Raw genomic sequence first — 19,606 nt, forward strand, 5'->3', positions numbered from 1 at the left:
GGCTCGAAGCCTGCGCTTTTATTTGACGGAGCAGCGTGGAGGCTGTACACCAATAAATAACGCCAGTGCAGGAGCTGCGCCTGTCATCGCGCCTGCAGGCGGGGGCGGGGAGGGCAGGAGGTCGGCCGGAGCTCAGGCTGCTGCACCACGGAGAACCCGCCCGGTCCTGGACGTCGGCGGACTCGCTCGCATCGGGGCCTCGCGTCAGAGCTCCACGCGGGCGTCGCTGTAGGCCCGGTCCATGGCCCACTCGGGCTGCGAGTCGGCGCCCCCTTCCCGGGCCAGACGAGCCATCTCCTGCTGGAACAAGGCTTGCCGGGCCCGGCTGGGGTCCACGTTGATCCAGTTGTTGGCGATCCACTTGGTGCCTCTGGTGACCAGGCAGCCCCCGTGCAACGAGTAGTCGTCCACCTCACCCACCCAGCCTACGGGAGGAAGGTGGCGTGAGCCGAGCACAAGTTAGGGGGGACCCTAGGTCGGCCCGGCCTGAGGTGTGCGGACCCCTAATCCCCGCGGAAGGCCTTGACATCGCACTCACTAAGGCCTGGTCAGCACGCTGCAACCTTAGCGGAGCCTGGCCACAGCCCTCCCCAGCCCGAGGAAGACGGTGGAGCCCTCCAGGGGGCAGAGATGAGCTCCCTCAGAGAAGTTCATGACCCTCACCTTGCCCATCCGGCAGGTAGTTGTACCAAAAGACTGCTGTTCCTTGCTGCGGCTTGACCCGGAGGTTCCCCTTGTCACAGTGCCTTCGAGTGTCGCGGAGGTCGACATCATCCTGGATCAGGCTCTGTGGGCAACAGGGGAGGGTGTTTTCGGGGTGCCTGCCGTTGCGTGGCCAGGCAGCCGAAGCTGGCTAGCGGGGAGACAGACAGGAGGGCCCGCATCCCCGGTCCGGAGGGCTGTGTGCGTGTACACTCCCCCAAGGCTCGCCCATCCCGCAAGAGCAATAGCCCATTGGCCCTCACCATTTCATCGTAGGTCCTGTTGTCTGCGACAGGGAAGACGGTCTCGCCCCCACCGGTGACGTTGTTCAAATAAAACAGCACTGTCATGTAGCTGTAAGGCAGGGGGGCTGCTGAGCGGATCCCACAAGGTCAGGCTACGGTGGCCAAGGCGTCCCTAGCCCTTTTCCCCACAGACCCACTCTCCTTGCAGAGCCACGATCAAAGGTGCACTTAGGTAAGGCATGCGACCTTCACCAAAGACCCGGCTGGGAAAGCTAAGCTTCTAGAAGCAGGGATACCATGCCCGGAGTCTTTGCAACTGCAAAGTCTGAGCCAGAACAGCCACTTGAAAACCTGACTTTGCAGGCAGGAGGGCGCAACGGTAGAAACTGAGGCCGGGACCTCCAGCAGTGGAGTCAAGATCAGGGCTGACGGGGCAAGTTTCAGTAGGGGCATGGCTGACCCGGATGGCCCCAGTGTATTCTTGGCTCCATACCAGGCTATCCCCGTAATCTGCAAGGTGCCCAGTGTGTGTGGGGGGGTCGAAGCCAAGCCCCGGGTGGGAGGTACTTGCCGGCAGGAGGTCTCGAAGGGTACAGACTCATTGGCTACCAGCTTGGTATGGGAGCAGATGGTCTCTGGGTACACAGGTCCGCTGTCCACGTGGGCGTGGTAGTGGCCTCCCTCGCCGTATCGCACAACCTGCAGTGGCTCACTGAGCTCCACAATCTCCGGGGAGAGGCGGGTGAGACGCAGCACCCTGGCGGGCAGCAGGCATTCAGCAAGATGGCTACCTAAAGGAACTGGCCAGGGTGGATCCTGGGCCAGCCGCAGCTTGACCTCCGCTCACCTCCCCTGGAAGTCCCATAGCCGTTGGCTTCTAAGAGCAGGGAGGCCAAGCTAGGAAAGTAACTTACTGTGTGTGCCTGACGTGTACAAGGCTCTGGGTTCAACCCAAGAACCAAAAACCTGGATGTTCTGTGTACCCTAACCCCAGTGTTCGGAAGCTGGAGGCCCATTGCGAGTTCAGGGTGAGTCTGGGATACATAAGACCACACAGGCATGTGTGCGCACACACACGCTCACGCCCACGCTCGCGAACAACAAAGGGTCTGTGGTGGTGAGGAACTCTTTCCATCCCAGGCTGCCAGACAGAGATATCCAATTAATAGGGAAACAAGGTGGCCATTGAGTCAGGAGGATGAGAGTTGAGACTCTCTCTGGAATAAAGCTGTTCCTTTAAAACCTCTGCTTTTAGTTTTTAGGTTTTTGTTTTCTTTCTGTTATTTGTTTAGATAGGGTCTGATGTCAGGGTTGGCCTGGAACTCTAGCCTAGGACAATCTGAAACTCCTGATAGTTCTGCCTCCACCTCCCCAGTTCTGGGGCTGGAGATGTGCACAGCAGTGCCTGGCTCTATGTGGTGCTGTGATCAGACCTCACTTCCTGCATGCTAGGCAAGCGCCTGGCCGGCCAAGCTAAGTCCTTAGCCTCATCTTTCCGAGCCTTTTGTAAGTTTCACTCTCAGCTCCAGGCCTCGGCTGTAGGCCACCAGGCACGAGGCACCAGCCTGCTTATGAAGTCTATCCGTTCAAGGTCCAGGGCTTCTCTGAGCAGAAAAAAGTCCTCATCTTCCTAATTAACAGAAAATAAATGTCTGGCTTATTTCTCATCCCAGTTGTTTGCTCACAGGGAGTCTAATGCACTCTCATTGCTCGCCTGTTTTCCGTTGGGTCTCATTCCTGTTCTAACAACTGAAATGTAATCCCAAATTAGCTCATCAGTTCCATCCCTTTGGCTCTGCCAACGGCCTCGAGTGAGACCCTGCCCCAGGAAGAACGGCCCCAGGAGCTCACCTCTGGCGGATGGCCCGCATCACATGATGAGCGCCCTCACCCTGGTGGAGCCACGTGTGGTGGCTGTTCCTCACCAGCTCACTGGATTCCGCCTTCTGGCTCCTCATGTATTTGTGGAAGTCTCGAAGGTCCATGTTGGAAAACTCCTGCAGGCTCAGCACTCCTGCGCAGGGCACCTTCATCAGTGCCCGCCGGGCCCACGTGGAGCGAGCGCAGCGCAGGCAGCACCTCCCTACCTACCCCAAAGGTAGCAGCAGCCCCTGGCCTCAGGCACTGGGGGCCATGTGCACTTGTCCCCACCTGGACTCGGGTCAGATGAACCTGGTTTCTGTCACATCGGGCCCTGAGGGAAGACCCAGAGAAGTTTGTTTTCTGTTTAAGCCTTGATTTGGTCCCGAGAAGGAAAAAGCCCAACCCAGAGAGCCAGAGCAGGGTCTCCATAGGACACTTGAGACATATGACTCAGAGGGCCCTCGGCTCTGCAGTGTGGGCCACGCTCCAACCTACAGAAGATGAGGAGAGGTGACGGCCTGTGCTGAATCTCCTCCAGGGCCTGCCACACTGTAGTGGGAAAGCAGGGCTAGACCCCAGAGCTTCCCTCAAGTCCCGCCCTGGGAGGAAGCCTGTTGGCCAGTCCTTGCCTACAATACCAGTCATGCTAGAAAAAAAAATCCTGGCCACCCCCCAGATGAGAATAGCTTCCTCTGTTCCTGCCCAAACCACTAAGCAGGGCACCCATCCAGAGCTTCGGCAGAGTGGGTGGCATTGCTGTCATCCTTCCATCCTTTGGTCCAGATTCCACTAAAGGGGAGGGTTGTGAGCCCTGGCATCATGTTAAAGGAGGAGAGCAGCCCCCGCCAGCCAGCCACAGGCTGTCACTCTAGGTTCCCTAGACTCTGCCACATACAGCCAAGAGGACCCACAGGACCTGTCATGTAGACTGTCACCAAGGAGAATGAGGGTGTCTGGCTGCCCGCCTGCCTCCTCACCTCCTATCTCCGTCCACTTTCAAAGCTGGGTGTGGAAGCTGCCTGCAGCAGGGGAAGGGGCCAAGCTCTCCAGAGCATGCTCCCGTGAGGAGACAGCCCCCAAGCACGGGGCTGTGGAGGGGGAGTGCTCACCATCACCGTCGGGGTCTGCCTTGATCGCAGAGTACATCTCCTGAATGTTCTCTGGGGTCATCCACCGTCCATTTCCCAGGCGGGTCTGGGCCAGCACCTAAAGCATAGGAAGGTCCTTCAGTGCGGTGATTCTCTTAGGAGCACAGAGTCACCAAAACAGACAAGGTGCGAGTCTTGCTGTAGAGCTGAAGGCCTCAGTGATAGGGCACAGGTGAGGACACAGAGGAAAGCCCGAAGTCCCTGTACAGAAGTCCAGTGACATCGTGAAGGAGGCACACATGCCTGAGGCCTGCGTCCACCCGCAGACCTGCTGGCACTGTGGCCTTCGGGGAAGTACCATTGATGGGTTGGAGGCAGAATGAGAACAGGCCTGTGTCACCCTCAGAGACTCCAGGTGACATCAGGGGATGGCAAAGACCCGGTTCTGAAGAGAGGGACAGGAACCAGGAGGACATGTGCCACGACCCTCAGGAAAAGCAAGCTCAGTGTGAGAAGTGGCCCACACCCTGCCAGACTTTTCTCTCAGGAGTCCTATGTGAAGGGTGTGGGAGAGAGAGATGCATGCTGCTGGGTACCTCAGAACTTCTGGGTCGCCATCACCCTGCCATGATAATAAACAGCTCAGCCCACAGAAGGTACACTGCTAAAAAACTAGTGATAAGCGCCTTCCTCACAAAGGGATTTCTGGAGTCTCTAGGGCAGAAAGGAGGATGGACTCTGCACCCAGGCAAGCCCAAGCAAGCCTGGGGTAGCATTTGACTGCAGGGCATAAGCTAGACCAGTGGCACGGCAACCAGAAAGATCATTTTAGGTGTTCCCTCCTGCACCTCCTTGCACCTGGGGAGCCTAACCTCTCGAAGCTGCAGGCGACCGTCATGGTTCTGGTCCAGTAGCTGGAAGAGGTCCAGTTGGCTGACTTGCATGGTGCTCATTGCCTCCTCGTACTCTTCGGTGGGCAGGATCTGGCTTCGTTGTAACCCTTTCATCTGCGCCAGGTGGATGATAAGCCGACACTCCTCGTCGCTCAGGAAGCCGGGGATTTCTGCCACAAGAGGGGTGGGTGGCTCCAGTGACCGAGCTTGAGTACTAGGCATCAAGCGCTCCCCCTCTACAAGGTCCTTGGGTGTTTTCTGTCCCTCGGTGGCCACCAGATGTGGAGGACTTTACATACCCATTTACATCCACTCTGAGCTTTCCTTGTTGTTTTTGAGAACAGGGTCTTACTGTATAAACCTGGCCGTCCTGGAACTTGCTCTGTAGACCAAACTGGCCTCAAACTCAGAGATCTTCCTGCCTCTGCCTCCTGAGTGCTGGGATGAAGGGTGTGTGCACCTGGCAAGACTGTATGTTAAGGCTGAGTTGTCCTACATGATTTTCACCAGTGTTTGGAATGAGGGTCTTTTTTTACTGTCTCATTGGTAACAACACAGGTTTTCAAGGAGGGTCAGTGTGGGGGGGGGGGATTTGTGAGGGTGAGCTGGGCCGAAGCTAGAGACTCCCTGATCTACCACCTCAGCATGAAACTGAAAACCACAGGGTGAACGTGAATGGCCGAGGATTGGCCTCTCTTTTTTTCCCTCTCTGTGACAGTGCTGGGGATTGAACCCAGGACCCTGCACGTACTAGGCAAGTATTCTACTACTGAGCTACAGAGCTAACCCCAGCTCCCAGCCAGCCTTTTGTTGCCATTGCTATTGTTTGTTTGAGACAGTGCTTCACAAAGTCCAGGATGACCTTGAGCTTGCTGTGTAGCCAAGGATATCTATCCTCGACCACCTAAGTGCTAGGATTAGGTGTGTATGTCCATGTTCAACCTGGCTTCCTCCTGGGTGTATGTACATGGAGGTGGGGAAAGGCTCACTCTTGAGACATGGTCATACTACCTCGCTGGCTTGGAACTTGCTTTGTAGACCGCTGCTCTCAAACTCCTAGACCCTCCCTGCCTCTGCCTCCCAAGTGCTGGTACTAAAGGCTTGTACCACCACACCTGTATTTTATTTTGATTTTTGGAGACAGGGTTTCTCTGAACAGCCCTGGCTGTCCTAGACTCACTTTGTACACCAGGCTGGCCTCAAACTCACAGAAATAGGCCTGCCTCTGCCTCCCAGAGTGCTGGGTTTACAGGCGTGCGCCACTGCGCCCGACTGTCCTCAACTGATCACACTCCGCCAAAGGTACTGCCCTTTAACCTCTGACTCGGATTTGAAGGCAGGCGCTATCACCTCTCCAGAACACGAGGAACCCAAAGCACGGGAAGATCAGTGCTTTGCACAGGGCCACCCAGATGTTACATCCAGAACCCGATTGGAAAAGAGTTGGCATCCAAGGGTAGGTACCCCAGATGTGACAGCTTGAAGATAGATTAGGCCAAAGGCCCACCCTAATCTACAGAACCCTAGAAAGAGCATGAACAGACAGTGGGAGACAGCAGTGCTGAACAATGGGATAGGCCCAATTGCTCATCAATTATCAACTCTTGGTTGCTAAAGGCAGAGGACTTTAATAGAAAAGAAAAAAGGGTCTGGGCGTAGACAACACAGACCCGGATTTCTTTATTAGGTACCAGGAATCTGCAAATCCAGTGAAGATATGTCTAGCCTCTCCCCCTTGTCAGTGAAGCCCTGGATTTGATCCCCAGCGCCACATAAAACCAGTTATGGTGGCACACAGCTGCAATCCCAGCACTTGGGAGGTGGAGGAGGATCAGAAGTTCAAAGTCACCTTCTGCCACACAGCAAGTTCAAGGCCGGCCTGAGCTACAGAAGACCCTGTTTCAGACCAAACAAAACAGAACAAGCAAACAGCTAAGTCAGTAATGTTGGGGCCTAATTAGGCAGGAGCAGGCTCCTGGGAGTTTAGCAAACACCCTCAGAACTTTCTGGTCCTGTTGCACAATGACAAAGCGCTTGGGGTCCAACGCCGTGCATGACCCTTCCCCAAGCCATGGCACTGGAATGACACTGAACACCCTGAGAGGTATCCGAACGCTTGCTGGCCTATGACATAGCAGACCAGGCCATTCAGTCAGGTCACCTGCTCTGGAAGCCCAGCCCTTCACTAACCCGTCAGTCACCTATCAGTGTTGCTGCTGGTGTGGGGAAAGGAGGAAATGAAGGTTTGTTTTTGTTAGTGTTCCTGGCAGAGGGGAGCAAGTACCTGGGACAGAGCTGGAATAGGCAGAGGCCCACCAGTGCTGAACCTGTGCGGTTTGGGTTCTTGGTCTGTAAGCACAAACTGTTGAAGTTTCTTGAATGTCAAGCTAGGATAAGATCAGGCTACTTCAGACTGGGAACCAGGACTCCTTTGTCTGCCCAAGGGGTGCCACCAGCAAGAGATGAAGGTAAGGGTCACAAAGCCACTTGTCCCATCCTGGCTTAACTTCTCCGAACAGCATTTGCTCAGTTCCCTCTGGGCAGAGCAAGTCTGTGCTGGAGCCTCTGGATTCTCAGCAGCAGCGAGAATGGATTCTTTCAGAACTCAAAGGCCAGGACGCTGGACACTCAGAGGCTGCAGTGTCAAAGGGCTTTCAGTACGGGAGGGGGGGGGTGAAAAGGAGCTACATGTGCCATCTGGGTTGGAGGTGAAGATCCAGGGTGAAGGGCCCTCCCTCAGCCCTCTCTGGACGGGGATGACTCAGAAGCTGGTGGGGGAGGTGCGCCGCAAGGCTGGAAAGAAGCCTGGGTTAGAGGGAGGAGGTGGCAGATAAGGGGCCCAGGCGGGGCTGAGATGGGAGATGTGGCCCAAGCAGAAAGCCAGGCAGCAGAGCTGTTGCTAGGTGACCGCAGTGTTGTTGCCCAGCAACCACAGAGCAGTTGCTACGAGGCAGTGCTTCGGGCACAGGAGACTCCACTTGATCTCCCACACCGCAGGCCCATTACCACGGTGCAGCCAGTGACAGGCTTGTAAGGCAGCTGTGAGCCCTTCCCCGCCTGCTGTGGCTTTTCTGCATAGAGACGTCCCTGTGGGCTACAATCTGTGTCACAGTAGAGGTCAAGGGTTCCTACCCAGAGCACCCTATGTGAGTCTTGGCATAATGTCTCCACTCTATTCAATGCCATGGCCAAACCACAGCCCTTTCGAATCATTCCTGAGGGATCCAGTAGACTAGATTCAGGCTGGGGGTGAGCTCCTATGGCATGCTGCTGTCAAGGGCACAAACGTGGCGGCGGTCGGCGGCAGGGCCTCCATCCTCACCCCCCGCGCCCGCCCCCGCCCCCGTGCCGCATGGCAGCTGTAGTAGGGACTGTGGCTTGCAGCCTCATGCAGGGGGTCCCAGGCGCGTTCTGTATCAGTGACTCTAGAGAGTTCTGAGTGTGTGGCACCCTTTACACATCATGTGTGAGTGCGTGCGTGAGTGTGCGTGCGTGTGTGTGTTTATGAGGGGGCCAGTATGTGCTTGCGTAAGCATGGATGTTTATGAATATGGAGGTCTGAGGACGAGGACAAACTCAAGCTTTGTCCTTGCCTTCGGAAGTGTTTGACACAGGCCTCTTTGCCAGTTGCCTATAGGCTAGGGGCCTTGCAAGCTTCCAGGATTCCCCTGCCTCCATCTCTCATTTGTCATAGGACACCAGAACCACAGGCGTGCCAGGCTGTGCCCAGCTTTTATGTGGGTTCTGTGGGCTCCCATGGCAAGCACTTTCCCACTGAGCCATCCCCCCCCTTTACACATCTTACACATGTGTGTAACCCAAGACACATGTAAGAGGGATCCCCATATTCTATGCCTGAGCATAGACTAAAAAAATACTGTAAGGAAATATACTAGTACTGCTGGAACGTCAACACAAACAAATAATAATAACACGCCAGGAGTGCTGGTGGATGCCTGCCAAGCTAACACTTGCAATATAGAGGTGGGAGGATCAGGAGTTCAAAGCCACCCTTGGCTACAGAGTTCCTGGGCTTCGGGAGATCCTCAACAAACAAAACTTCAGGCAGGAGAATGGCAACCATGGCAACCGTAGAGCCTGGTTCAAAGGGCAGGGTGACAGACAGGAAGACCCAGTTAGCTAAGTGGAGGGCATGGGGAACGGGGACACTCTGGAGAACCAACCTGTCTTGTCACTCAGTTCCATGATCCATTCCACAGTGAGGGGCAGGCGGGCTGGCATCAGTGGGCACTCAAGGGGCCAGTTGTTGAATCTGGGATCCCTGCCCCCACCAGGGTTGGCGTCTGCCATGTGACACTATTATTCCTGGATGTCATTCATGGGAGTGGATATGCAAGGTCCTTCTGCCTACGGAGAGTGTTAGCAGGTGGGCGCAGGGGGCCACCTGTTGGCAGTCCCAGTCTATGCGAGTGGCTGAGGCTATCAAGCCCTGCAGCTAGCTGTCCACGGGCAGCACCATCAGCAGCGGCGAGAAAGGGGCCAGGGATTCTGTAGGGTGTGGTGGCACTAACGAGGAAAGAATGCTCTCTATTTCATGTGCCTGGTGTTTTGCCTGCAGGGATCACGTGTGCACGGCTGGCAGCTGCAGAGACTAGAAGAAGAGGTCAGATCCCCTGGCACGGGAACCACGGATAGGTTATGAGCTGCACTGAACCGGGGTCCTCTGGAAGAGCGGCAGGTGGTCTAAGCCATCTCTGCCTTCTCTCTAGCTCCAAAGGTTATTAACTTGAGGACAGATTGGGTACAGAGTGAGAGCTGTCTCCAAAGACAGACTAAGTAGGCAGGGGAGAGGGCTCAGTCTGCGGAGCACCTGCAGGTCAGCAGGAGGAACTGAGCTAATTTTATTTGTCCTGAGACAGGATCTTACTATGCAGCTAGGGCTGGCTTGGAACTCACAGAGATCCACCCGCCTCTGCATCCCAGGAGCTGGGATTAAAGGTGTGCAAAGTACACAGCGCTTGAAGCACCCGAGTAAAGGCTACGCAAGGATGGCCCTAGCTGCCCACTGGCCAGCCAGTCTGGCTTAATCAGCCAGTTACAGGTTTAGTGAGAGACCCTGCCTCAAAAACCATGGTGGAGAGAGCTGGTGAGACGGCTCATCGGATAAAAGCACTTGCCACAAAAGCCTGAGTTCAGTCCCCGGAATCCATGGTGGAAGGAGAGAACTGAGTTCTGAAAGTTGTCTGACCTCCACAGGTGTGTTCTGGCATGTGTACTTGGATTCAATTTCACACATACATACAATAATAATAAATAGGACCTCGAATGTAGTGTTGACCTCCGGCCCCTGTATACATGCATACACATGCCCATGCGCGCGCGCGCACACACACACACATGGTCATGGTGTCTCTTCACAGCTATGGAAAAGTAACTAAGACACCCAGGCTGGTTTTGAACTCCTGAACCTCCCTCTTGCATCCGCCTCCCAAGTGCTGGGATTAGCCTTCTCAGCTATAAATGGACTTTCCGTTAACCCCTGAACTCTTCGTCCTTTATCCCTCTCCATTCAGCAAGCAGCAGGCCCCAGGGCTTTCATGGTAAAACCTGAGACATCTCTCACTGGCTGGAGCCGGGGAATGAGGGCTCAAACAGCAAGTTTGTGCTGCACCTGCCTGAGCAACACGCCCTCTCAGCCCTCACAACAGCCTGATGTAGCCCAGGCTGGCCTCAAGCTTTGCTAAGCATGACCTCGAATTCCTGATCCTCTTTCCCCTTCCTGCGGAGCGCTAGGATTCCAGGACGCACCACCACCCCCAGCTGGGTTGTGTTTGGTGCTGATGATTAAACCCAGGACTTCACACAAGATGGATAGGCAAGCTCGCTCGCTACCAACTGGGCTACATTCCCACCCTCCACGCTTTCGTAAAGCTTGATTAAAAAATTTTTTTTTAAATATATAAATATGAGGGTTTTTGTTTGTTTGTTTTTGGCCTGCAAGTATGGATGGTACCACATGGGGGGGTCTGGAGAAGCGCTGGGTTCGCTGGAACAAGAATTAAGGCCAGTTGTGAGCTGCTGCGTGGGTGCTGGGAACAGGTCCTCTGCAAGAGCGACAAGTGCTCTCGACTACCGACAGTTTCTCTAGCCTCTTGGGTTTTTTGGTTGTTTTTTGTTGTTGTTGTTTCTGTTTTTGTTGGATATAACAGGCTGGTGGCTAATGAAAGAAAACCTCAGCCTCCATCATGGCTGTCCCCAGGCCTGGATCTCCTCCCCTGAGAGTTGCCAGGTTAGCTCTTAACTATCCTGCCTGCCCCTGCTCAGTTATTTCCCAGGGAGGCACTGCTGGTTACTCTGCTAAGAGTTCTGGCCCAGGGTAAAGTTCTGCCTCCTCTGAGTCACGTCAGGTCCAGTTGACTGGCTATCCTGTTTCTGCCTCATCAGAATGTCAGTTTCCGAAAAAGCTGTCTCCAATACCCGAATTAAGACCTGCCATGGGCTTCCATGTTATTCACAGCAACGTTGATAATAATAGTTCCCAGCCTTGTGGGGCCCAGCAGCATAGGCGGGACATTGCTATTTATAGCTCTTCTCCGGAACAGCAGCCAGGGCCTTCTCTGGCTACACAGAAGAAACATGCACTCAGCTCTGCCCCCGACCCCGTCTTCCCTGTCAAAATTCTAAAGATTTGTTATTAGTTTATGTGTGTTTTGCCCACATGTGGTCTGTGCACCACTTGTGTGTTTGGTGCCTGAGGAGTGGCGAGCCTCCATGTGGGTGCTGGGAATTGAACCCGGCTTTTTGTTGCAACAACTACAAGTGCTCTTAACCCCTGAGCCAACTCTCCAGGCCCGCCTTCTTTTTTGAAAATAAGATTACATTTATTTGTGCGTGTATTTGTGGGAGCGGGTTCTTCCTTTCCACCATGTGGATCCCAGGGATTGAACTGAGATTGTCAGGCTTCGGACGTAGCTATCTCCTCAGACCAGAGACCTCTTAACATTCTCTACACACTCCCTCCCCCAGCAGCAGAGGACAGTCCTGGGTCTGCTAATTCATATCACCAACGCCATGTGTCCCCAGCTGTCTACACAGATTTTGTTTTGTTTTGCTTTTTGAGGCAGGGTTTCTCTGTGTAGCCCTGGCTGTCCTAGAACTTGCTCTGTAGACCAGGCTGGCCTCGAACTCATAGATCCGCCTGCCTCTGCCTCCCCAGTGATGGGATAAAAGGCGGTGGTGGTGGCACCAGTACCAGGCTAGGGCTGCACAAATTTAACCTTGGCAAGGTCCGTGAGCATGGTGCCCTCACCGTGTGGACATTGGTAATCCGTGGAGCAGTTTGGGGTCTTCACAGAACCATAGTTTTGTATTAGAATTAAATTAAATAGTCACTCAAAGTTTAAATAAGAACTCAGAAAACAGGAGCTGCGGGTGGTGTGGCTACACAGGGCCACCCTGAAAGGCCCTGCCCACGAAGGGTGAAAGACAAGAATCCTAAGAATCTCAAACACTGGAAGCAAGAAGCTAGACCTCACACTGGTGCCTCCCTCCCCAGGAGTAGGGGGGCGTGGCCGGCTGGAGGGTGTCAGTTTATTCCAATACGGACAGTGATTCCCATCAGACCACAAGATGAGCTTTGGGAATGCGATCTCCCAGAAGCCTCCAGGTTAGCGGGCACCAGTCTCCCACGCTGCCCCCGGGCCTGGGATGGAAGAGTGTGCTGAGAGGAGGGTGGCCCTGGGAGGGGAGTGTGGAAAAGGCACCTCTCGTCCGTCCTCCCGTTATGGAGAAGGGAGCTTTACCCTAGTAATCCTCGGGATTCAGAGAGCGCCTCTGCGAAGCAGCCAGATTCAAAACAGAAACCACGAGGTCAAAAGAAGCCTCAGGGTGGACCCCGCAGTCCCCGGTCCTTCCCAGAAGGGTCCTGCAGACTTACCAAAGAGCAACGGCTTGAGGCTGAGGGTTCGGATGAAGTGGTCCCTGCCCGCGACCAGCTGGACTTTCCGCTCATAGCCCACCTAAAGGAAAAGTACGCAGCGGGCAGCTCATGTGCCAGGCCGCACTGCTCAAGAGAAGTCCCGTGTCAGGGCGCGACAGTGGGAAAGTAAGTGGGCGCGCGCGTGACCCGCACACAGTGGTGCAGGGCGAGCGGAGGGTCCCGGAGCCGAGCCACTGTCGCCTCCGGCTTGACCGTGCCTGGAGCGCGGAGCCGCGCGGGGGTGGGGTGAGGGGAGAGGGTGTCCCTACCTTGATGCCCTCCAGCCGGGTGAGGGGAGCCAAGGTTGGCGCTGACGGGGGGCTCTGCTCGCGGTGCTGGGGTCCGGGGTCTGTGCCCTCGTCCCCATTGCTGTAGTGTACGAAGAGCAGCAGCGCCAGCACGTTGCCCAGGTACAGGTGCACGAACACCATCAGCACCAAGAAGTAGGCGCGGGAACAGATGCCCCGTGGCTTGCACAGTGGCCGCACCGGTGCCTCCTCACCATCGCCCGGTCGGGTCGCCGGCCCGGGAGGACGATGCTCCGGGGGCAGCGGCCACTGCGGAGCTGCGGCCTCCTCGGCCGCCTCGGCCTCAGGCCGCTGCACGGCCGCCGCCGCCGCCGCCGCCGCCATGGCGCCCAGGTCGCGCGCGCGCCCAGGGGAGGGGCCGCGGGGGTGCTCGCGCTGCGCAGTCGCCCGGACCCGGACGGCGGAGTCGGCGCGCACCGCGGTCGCCGGGAGACGGCGGGCTCGAGGTGCTGCGTCTGCACGGAGCCGCAGCCGCCCGTCCGCCCCGAGAGCCCGGGACGTCGCCGCCGCCGCCGCGAGGCTCCCCGAGCCGTCTACACCCCATCGCAGGCCCCCACGAGTGTGGAGGCGCACCGCGGGAGGACGGCGGGAACAGACTCCGCTGCCGCTGGCGCTTTCTCGGTTCCCGACTGAAGGAGCCCCTCCCTTCTCCCAGAAGGGTGCTCCTGGGCGAGGGCAGTCGGGGAGGGAGAAGCCGAGTGTGCTGCTCAGGCCAGTGACCGCGCACCCGATGAAGAGTATTATAGAGCAGCTCCCACGAGTTTGTTTGTTTTTTTTTTTACGTATATGTGAGTGGCTGCATGTCTGTGCGTGCATTCCACGCGTGTCTGTGTTTGTGAAGGACAGAGGGAGCGGTGTGAGTTACCATGTTGGTGCTGGGAACGGAACCTGAGTCCTCTCCATGAACAATAAGGGCTTATAGTATTCTTAACCAAAGAGCCATCTCTCCAGCTGCCAGTTTGTTTGTTTTTTATTAATTCAATTTACATCTTGGTCATAGGCCCCTCCTCACGGCGCTCTCTCCCGCATTCCCTCTCCCATATTCCTCAGAATAGGGGCGCCCCCTGTTTTTTTTTTTTTTTTAAACCAAAAACCAAAACACAACACAACAGACAGGGTCTCATACAGCTCAGGCTGGCTTATCAAACTCGCAAGGACCTGAGGTGTTGACCCGACTCTCCTGCCTCCACCTGCCGAATGCTGGAGCCGCCAGGTCGGCACCACCAGATCACTGCAGCTTCCCCCAACCTTCTTTGTTTTTCGAGACAGGTTTTCTCTGTGTAGCCTTAGCTGTTCTGGACTCGCTTTGCAGACCAGGCTGGCCTCGAACTCATAGAGATCTGCCTGGGATTACAAGGCAGACCTGCGCCACCACACCTGGCTGAAGGTTTCCCACAACCTTCTTGTAGATGTTCTTGAAGGCCTTTCTGGGGGTCAGACTGGACCACCGGGGCACTCCTGCAAGTAAGCTGCTCAGTGTGCATCACTGCACAGCCTTTGAGACCCAGACTGGGGCTATCAGAGAAGGCTTCCTGTAGGACGGTTGGGATCTTCCTAGTGTCCCTCAGGTTGAAGCAGGTGCTCAGTTTGCAGGAATACTCTTGCCTCAAGGCTATTGGATGGGAAGAGGGAGGACGGAAGGAGGGCTTTTCCCTAACCAGGACACTCTGGCTTCAGAAGAAAATGAGTATCAGAAGAGCAGAGGCCAAGGCATTGTTGAACCCTGCTTTTCTTAGGCTGCGCTGCCCTCAGGAAGGGAGCACACCCTCGGTCAGCGGACCTCGCCCCACTCCCCGATGCAGTGAAGTACCATACTATTAAGGCTGCACAGGTCATTTCCTTGCAGCATGCTACAATGGCAGGCTTCTTCCGTGTCCCTAAATGCCGGTTTATTATCTAGTTAACCTCGAGGCCTACTTTGTTAATCTTCCTAGCCCACAAGAGGATAGGTTCTGAACGTTTCTGGGTCAGAAGGGTAGCAATGTGGATTTGGCCAAAGCGGGGATGCTATGGAAACCAGCAGCACCGATGGTCTTCCTTCGTATGGAGGGAGAGAGAGGTCTCTGCTGGTATGCCTGCTTGTCCCCACACAGAAGCAGAGATCAGGGCTTGGGCTCTTACCCCAGAGTTTATTTTTAATGTGTGTGTGCGCATTTGTATGTGCCCATGGCAGCTGAAGGTTGATACTGCTGTCTTCCCCTCACCGTCTTCACTGAACAGGCTTTCTCCCTTGAATGCAGGCCTCACCAATGCACCTAGTCATTTGCTCTGAGGAACTATCTCTGGCCCCTGAACTGGGATTACAGGGGGTGAAATGCCTACTCAGCACTTAAGCTGGCTGGGGCCAGCCTAGACTACATGGCAAGATCCTGTCTCAAAACCGAAAAGTTTGTATTTTATTCATTAATTCATTCACTCCAAGACAGGGTTTCTCTGTATAGCCTTGGCTGTCCTGGAACTATGGACAGGCTGGCCTGGAACTCAGAGATCTCCTGCCTCTGTCTCCCAGAGTACTGGGATTAAAAGCAAGTGCCATCACCTCTTGGCAAAAGTTTGATTCAAACAGACTAATCTCCACTGCCAACTTCTGAATACTCAAATTTCTTAGCTGGATGTAGTAGAACTGTAATTCCAATACATGTAATGTAGAGCCAAGAGGTTCTATGCAAGTTCAAGGCCTGATCTACATAGCAGGTTCCAGGCCCCCCCCCCCCCATAGTTTTTGTAATTTACTCAGGTCAGGAACCCATTTCTGGGTATCACAGACAACTAATGATTTCTAGAAAATTCAATTTTCAACTATTGGCAAGCAAAAGATTTATCATTTTAGCATGGCTTTTTTTTCCCCTCCCCCTTGAGATCTGGTCTGTGGAACAGCCCAGACTGGACTTGAAATCATGACCTCAGATTGTCAGGGTCTGTGATTACAGGTGTGCATGTGTGCTACGGCCCCTCACTGAAGATGCTGTGGCTTTCAGATACTAGTATGTCCTTCTTGTGTAGCCTTGGCCGTCCTGGACTTGCTTTGTAGAGTAGGCTGGTCTTACACACTCAGAGATCAGCCTGCCTCTGCCTCCCAAGTGCTGGGATCATAGGTGTGCACCACTGTAGCGGCTACCTTGAAAAATGTCTATGTTCTGCCGGCATGTGCAACATATGCCTATGGATACCAGAAAAGGGAATTCGTTTTCTTCTGCCTGGTAGACCCTGAGGATCTTCCTCAGCTTGGTCAAATGCCTTTATCCAATGAACCTTCTTGCCAGGGACAACTTCGTGTAAAGACCACTAAAAGCAGTGTGAATGCCATGGTACCAACTGGCACTGATTTTCAACCATGTCCCCATCTCAAATGGTCCTGGGCCTCGCTGCCCAGTAAAAATACTCACTAGTGAGGCTGAAAAGATAGGTCAGTGGTTAAGAAGAGCACTTGTTGCTCTTGCTAGAGCCCTGGGTTTGATCCAAGGGCCCACATGCTTCCTCAAGCAGCAGGCAAGCACATAGCACAGAACAGACAAAACTCCCACACATTACAAACACACACCCCGTGACCAGCCCCTTTCATCTTACCCATGGACTGAAGGCACTTCCAGGGTATTCTTTCCCAGTTCACTGTGTGCCAAGTGGAGTTGGGCTCACCACAGTGCTAGAGCTCACCTTGTCCTGCAGATTGCCCTCACTGGCACTGCCTGTGTGCCTGAGAGCACAGATCGTAATTCACACCCATTTCCAGTTTTTGTCCTGAGTTTTGTTTATAACTTAAAGAACCATAATGCCCTCTGACTTATTGTTATGCATCTGCTTTGGAAGGACCCAGAGGTATTTCACAGCAGGGTTTAGGGCATTCCTACCTCAATCCCAAAATGCTTGTAGGGAATGGCTCAATCTGTCCCCATGGAGAGGAGAACTAACACTCCCAAATTACTTCTCTTTCTGCAGGGAGCACCCAGAACTGCCTTCTCCCTGAAGGAAGGAGCCTGAAGAAAAGCAGTACTAAGCCGGCTGTGGTGGTGCATGCTTGTAATCCAGAAGCAGAGGCAGAGGCAGAGGCAGGTGGATCTTTGAGTTCAAGGCCAGCCTGGTCTACAGAGTGAGTTCCATGCCAGTGAGGGCTACAGAGAAACTCTTGTCTCAAAAAACAAAACAACACACACGAGTGCTAAGTATAGCTGGGACCTCTCAACCCCTGGAGATGGGGAAGGCAGCTCCCTGGACAGCCTGAAGAAAGACTCCACACGTTTATAATCAGAAACTTAGTTTATTTTGAATAAACCACTCAGCTTTGAGCAGATGACATTGCCTCAACTTTTCTTTGAAGAAAAACAAGGATCTGGTCAGTTCATGAAAACACTGTCTTTTTCTCTGCCCTTTGCAGGGCAGAACACCAAAGCAACCCCCAAACAACCTCTGCCTGACCTTCTAGATGTTCCTGACACTGTTAACAAAGGATAGCCACTGAGGTGCGGAACACAGGTCTCCACAGGGGAAGTGTGCCAGCCACGGTTGGCAGAGCCTCCACAGTGCCTATGGTCAGGGTCACAGCTGAGGAGTGGGAACACGGTAGCTGTGCAGTTCAGAAAGTGCCTAAGGGGGAGTTAGGCTGCCGAGCCGCCACTGGCCAGGCGTCATGACTGCGCAGACTTGAGAGCCAGGCCCACTGCCACACTGGGCCCTGAAGCAGACACACTCCTTGCTCGCAATCAGCCCTGTTATTCCGGGTTCATTCATCACACCAAACTGCTGCTCCCAATCTTCCCCACAATCTCTTCCTTGTCGGGGACAACATGAAGAGACAAAACCTGAGGAGGTGAAAGAGTGTGCAGCTGGCCATGTACCCCAAGAGTCACAGCTGTCACCTGTCTTCAAGAATAACTCAATTTTACAGCTTTACATGGTACCTAGGAAATTGCTGACTGGAGGTGAAAATGTATGAATATCAAAGAATCTGCATCATAATATTCACAGATTTCTCTATAGGCTCTCCAAACAGTTCAAGGAGGGCCTGTCAAGTATAGACAGCTCTGCCAGTCTCAGAGGGGAGGCACTGAACAAAGCCATGGAAACCCCAGAGATCACAGATCTAACTTTTCAAAGGCCCACAGGACCAGGTTCAAGACAGGAAGGACACCAGGCAAGCTGCTGTTCCTTTGCACTTGACTGTGCAAGAACTGGCCCTTCCCTCTGACCAGCCCCTTCTAGCAGAGGAACTGGGACCACAGACCAGGGATTCCTCCTGGCCTCAGACTCCCAGACCATGGAGATGGGGTCTCCTGGCAGCTGCAACTAGGCAAAGGGGAACACACCCTCCCTCAGAGCAGCTTCTGGCCACACTCCAGGTTAACATAAAAATAACTTGTGCAAACCTAGCTCTTGAGCCACAAGGCTCATGCCCCTGGAAGAGCCATGTTGAACTCTGACCCTGTGACCTCTGTTCACCATACACAGTAAGACAGTGTCAGACATGGCCACATGTGACACTGGTCAAGAGTATACCACTTGAATACTGGATCAAAAGGAACGACCAATGAAAAGGAAACTTATTTGAGGGAATTATTCCTTTCAAAGGTGGATCTCTTATCTTTATGAGACAAAAGGAAGCACCGTGCTGAACCAGTCTCCCAGTCTGGAGGTGCTAGTGGTAGCCCCCTCTGTGGGGGTCTGGCCTGGGTGGCCTGACTCAGGTAAACCTCACATTCAAGAATAAAAGCAAGCCCGCAGTAAGAGCTTGCTCTGCTCTGCGCCCTCGCTGACCAGCTAAGGCAGGAGGCATGTACCTCCCTGTGCTCCAGCCCGTTATGCAGGCCTACTCAGCGCCCCCCACACCTGCCACCCATGCTCTTCCTTCGGGACAGCAATGGTGAAACATGATGCTGGAAAGCAGAGACCACCCCAGGGCCCTGGCAGTGCAGACATTCTGAGGCTCGGTGGGTGGCAGCATCAAGTTACATTCTAAGTAAAATAGCTAGAGGGTAAAACACTCCAATGCCAATTTATTTTCAAAAGGGCTCTGTGTTATCTATGGTTTGCCTTTTCTTTATAATCGGACAACCTTTGAAAATTACATAAGTTGTAATGATCTAATACTATTAATAGCCATTCAGAAAAAGAAAAAAAAAAAAAAGTTCCCTCCCACCCAACAACCATCCAGGGGAAATTGAAAAGTCCTTACTAGAGACCAGTTCAAGACAGCCTCTACCCTGGCAGAAACAAAAAGCAAAAAGATGAGGAGAAAACAAATTGACTAAGGTGTGTTGCCAGTGTCTCTCAGGAGTGGGGCCCTGGCTGTTGCCTGGGGTCGTGAAAGGCAGAGCCTGCAGCATGCAGTACGGTAGCCGGGAGGCCTCACAGCTACATCTTCCTCACCCCGGCACATCCACAGCCCAGCTTAGGTGTCATGGAAATCCTTCAGCAGGGTTCTCCTCCGCTGCTCTGCTATGTGCATCTGATTTTCCAGGTCCTGTACAAGGACACAGAAGAGGTGTTTAAAGTCCCAATGCCAGGAGAGTAACCAAAGCCACAGCCATCATATCAGGGGCTCAAAGGAGTCTAAAAAGTAAATTCACCTTCGCAC

General features: G+C 54.1%; 2 protein-coding genes across 4 annotated transcripts in view; both read right to left on the minus strand.

Moving 5' to 3' along the window:
- Positions 1-3: 3 nt before the first annotated feature.
- Positions 4-14,522, minus strand: P4htm (prolyl 4-hydroxylase, transmembrane). Its single transcript, XM_055629519.1, has 10 exons — positions 14,402-14,522; positions 13,000-13,703; positions 12,689-12,770; positions 4,771-4,961; positions 3,920-4,016; positions 2,799-2,961; positions 1,519-1,704; positions 966-1,056; positions 664-787; positions 4-425 (listed from the first exon to the last, which is right to left on the minus strand). The coding sequence occupies exons 1-10, from the start codon at positions 14,520-14,522 to the stop codon at positions 205-207; spliced, it is 1,980 nt and encodes a 659-aa protein (XP_055485494.1). The 3' UTR covers positions 4-204.
- Positions 14,523-17,273: 2,751 nt separating this feature from the next.
- The window catches only part of Arih2 (ariadne RBR E3 ubiquitin protein ligase 2), a 59,910-nt gene continuing 57,577 nt past the window's right edge, over positions 17,274-19,606 (minus strand). For all 3 annotated transcript variants that reach the window (XM_055629926.1, XM_055629925.1, XM_055629928.1), the window contains one exon: positions 17,274-19,492. In XM_055629926.1, coding sequence (XP_055485901.1) covers positions 19,421-19,492 — 72 coding nt within the window. In that variant the 3' untranslated portion in view covers positions 17,274-19,420. The remainder of the gene's footprint in view (positions 19,493-19,606) is intronic.

This window comes from Psammomys obesus, unplaced genomic scaffold (assembly GCF_907164565.1).
Source record: "Psammomys obesus unplaced genomic scaffold, mPsaObe1.curated_primary_1811, whole genome shotgun sequence".
NCBI classification, from domain to species: domain Eukaryota; kingdom Metazoa; phylum Chordata; class Mammalia; order Rodentia; family Muridae; genus Psammomys; species Psammomys obesus.

Bases quoted from the DNA above. Each gene is read 5' to 3' on its own strand.
- P4htm (XM_055629519.1), bottom strand. From the start codon at position 14,522: ATGCACACTGAGCAGCTTACTTGCAGGAGTGCCCCGGTGGTCCAGTCT. The intron at 4,017-4,770 runs GTTAGGCTCCCC...CCTATGCTTTAG, and splicing joins GTCGCCTGCAGCTTCGAGAG to GTGCTGGCCCAGACCCGCCT. The intron at 788-965 runs GTGAGGGCCAAT...TGTTGCCCACAG, and splicing joins ACAGGACCTACGATGAAATG to AGCCTGATCCAGGATGATGT.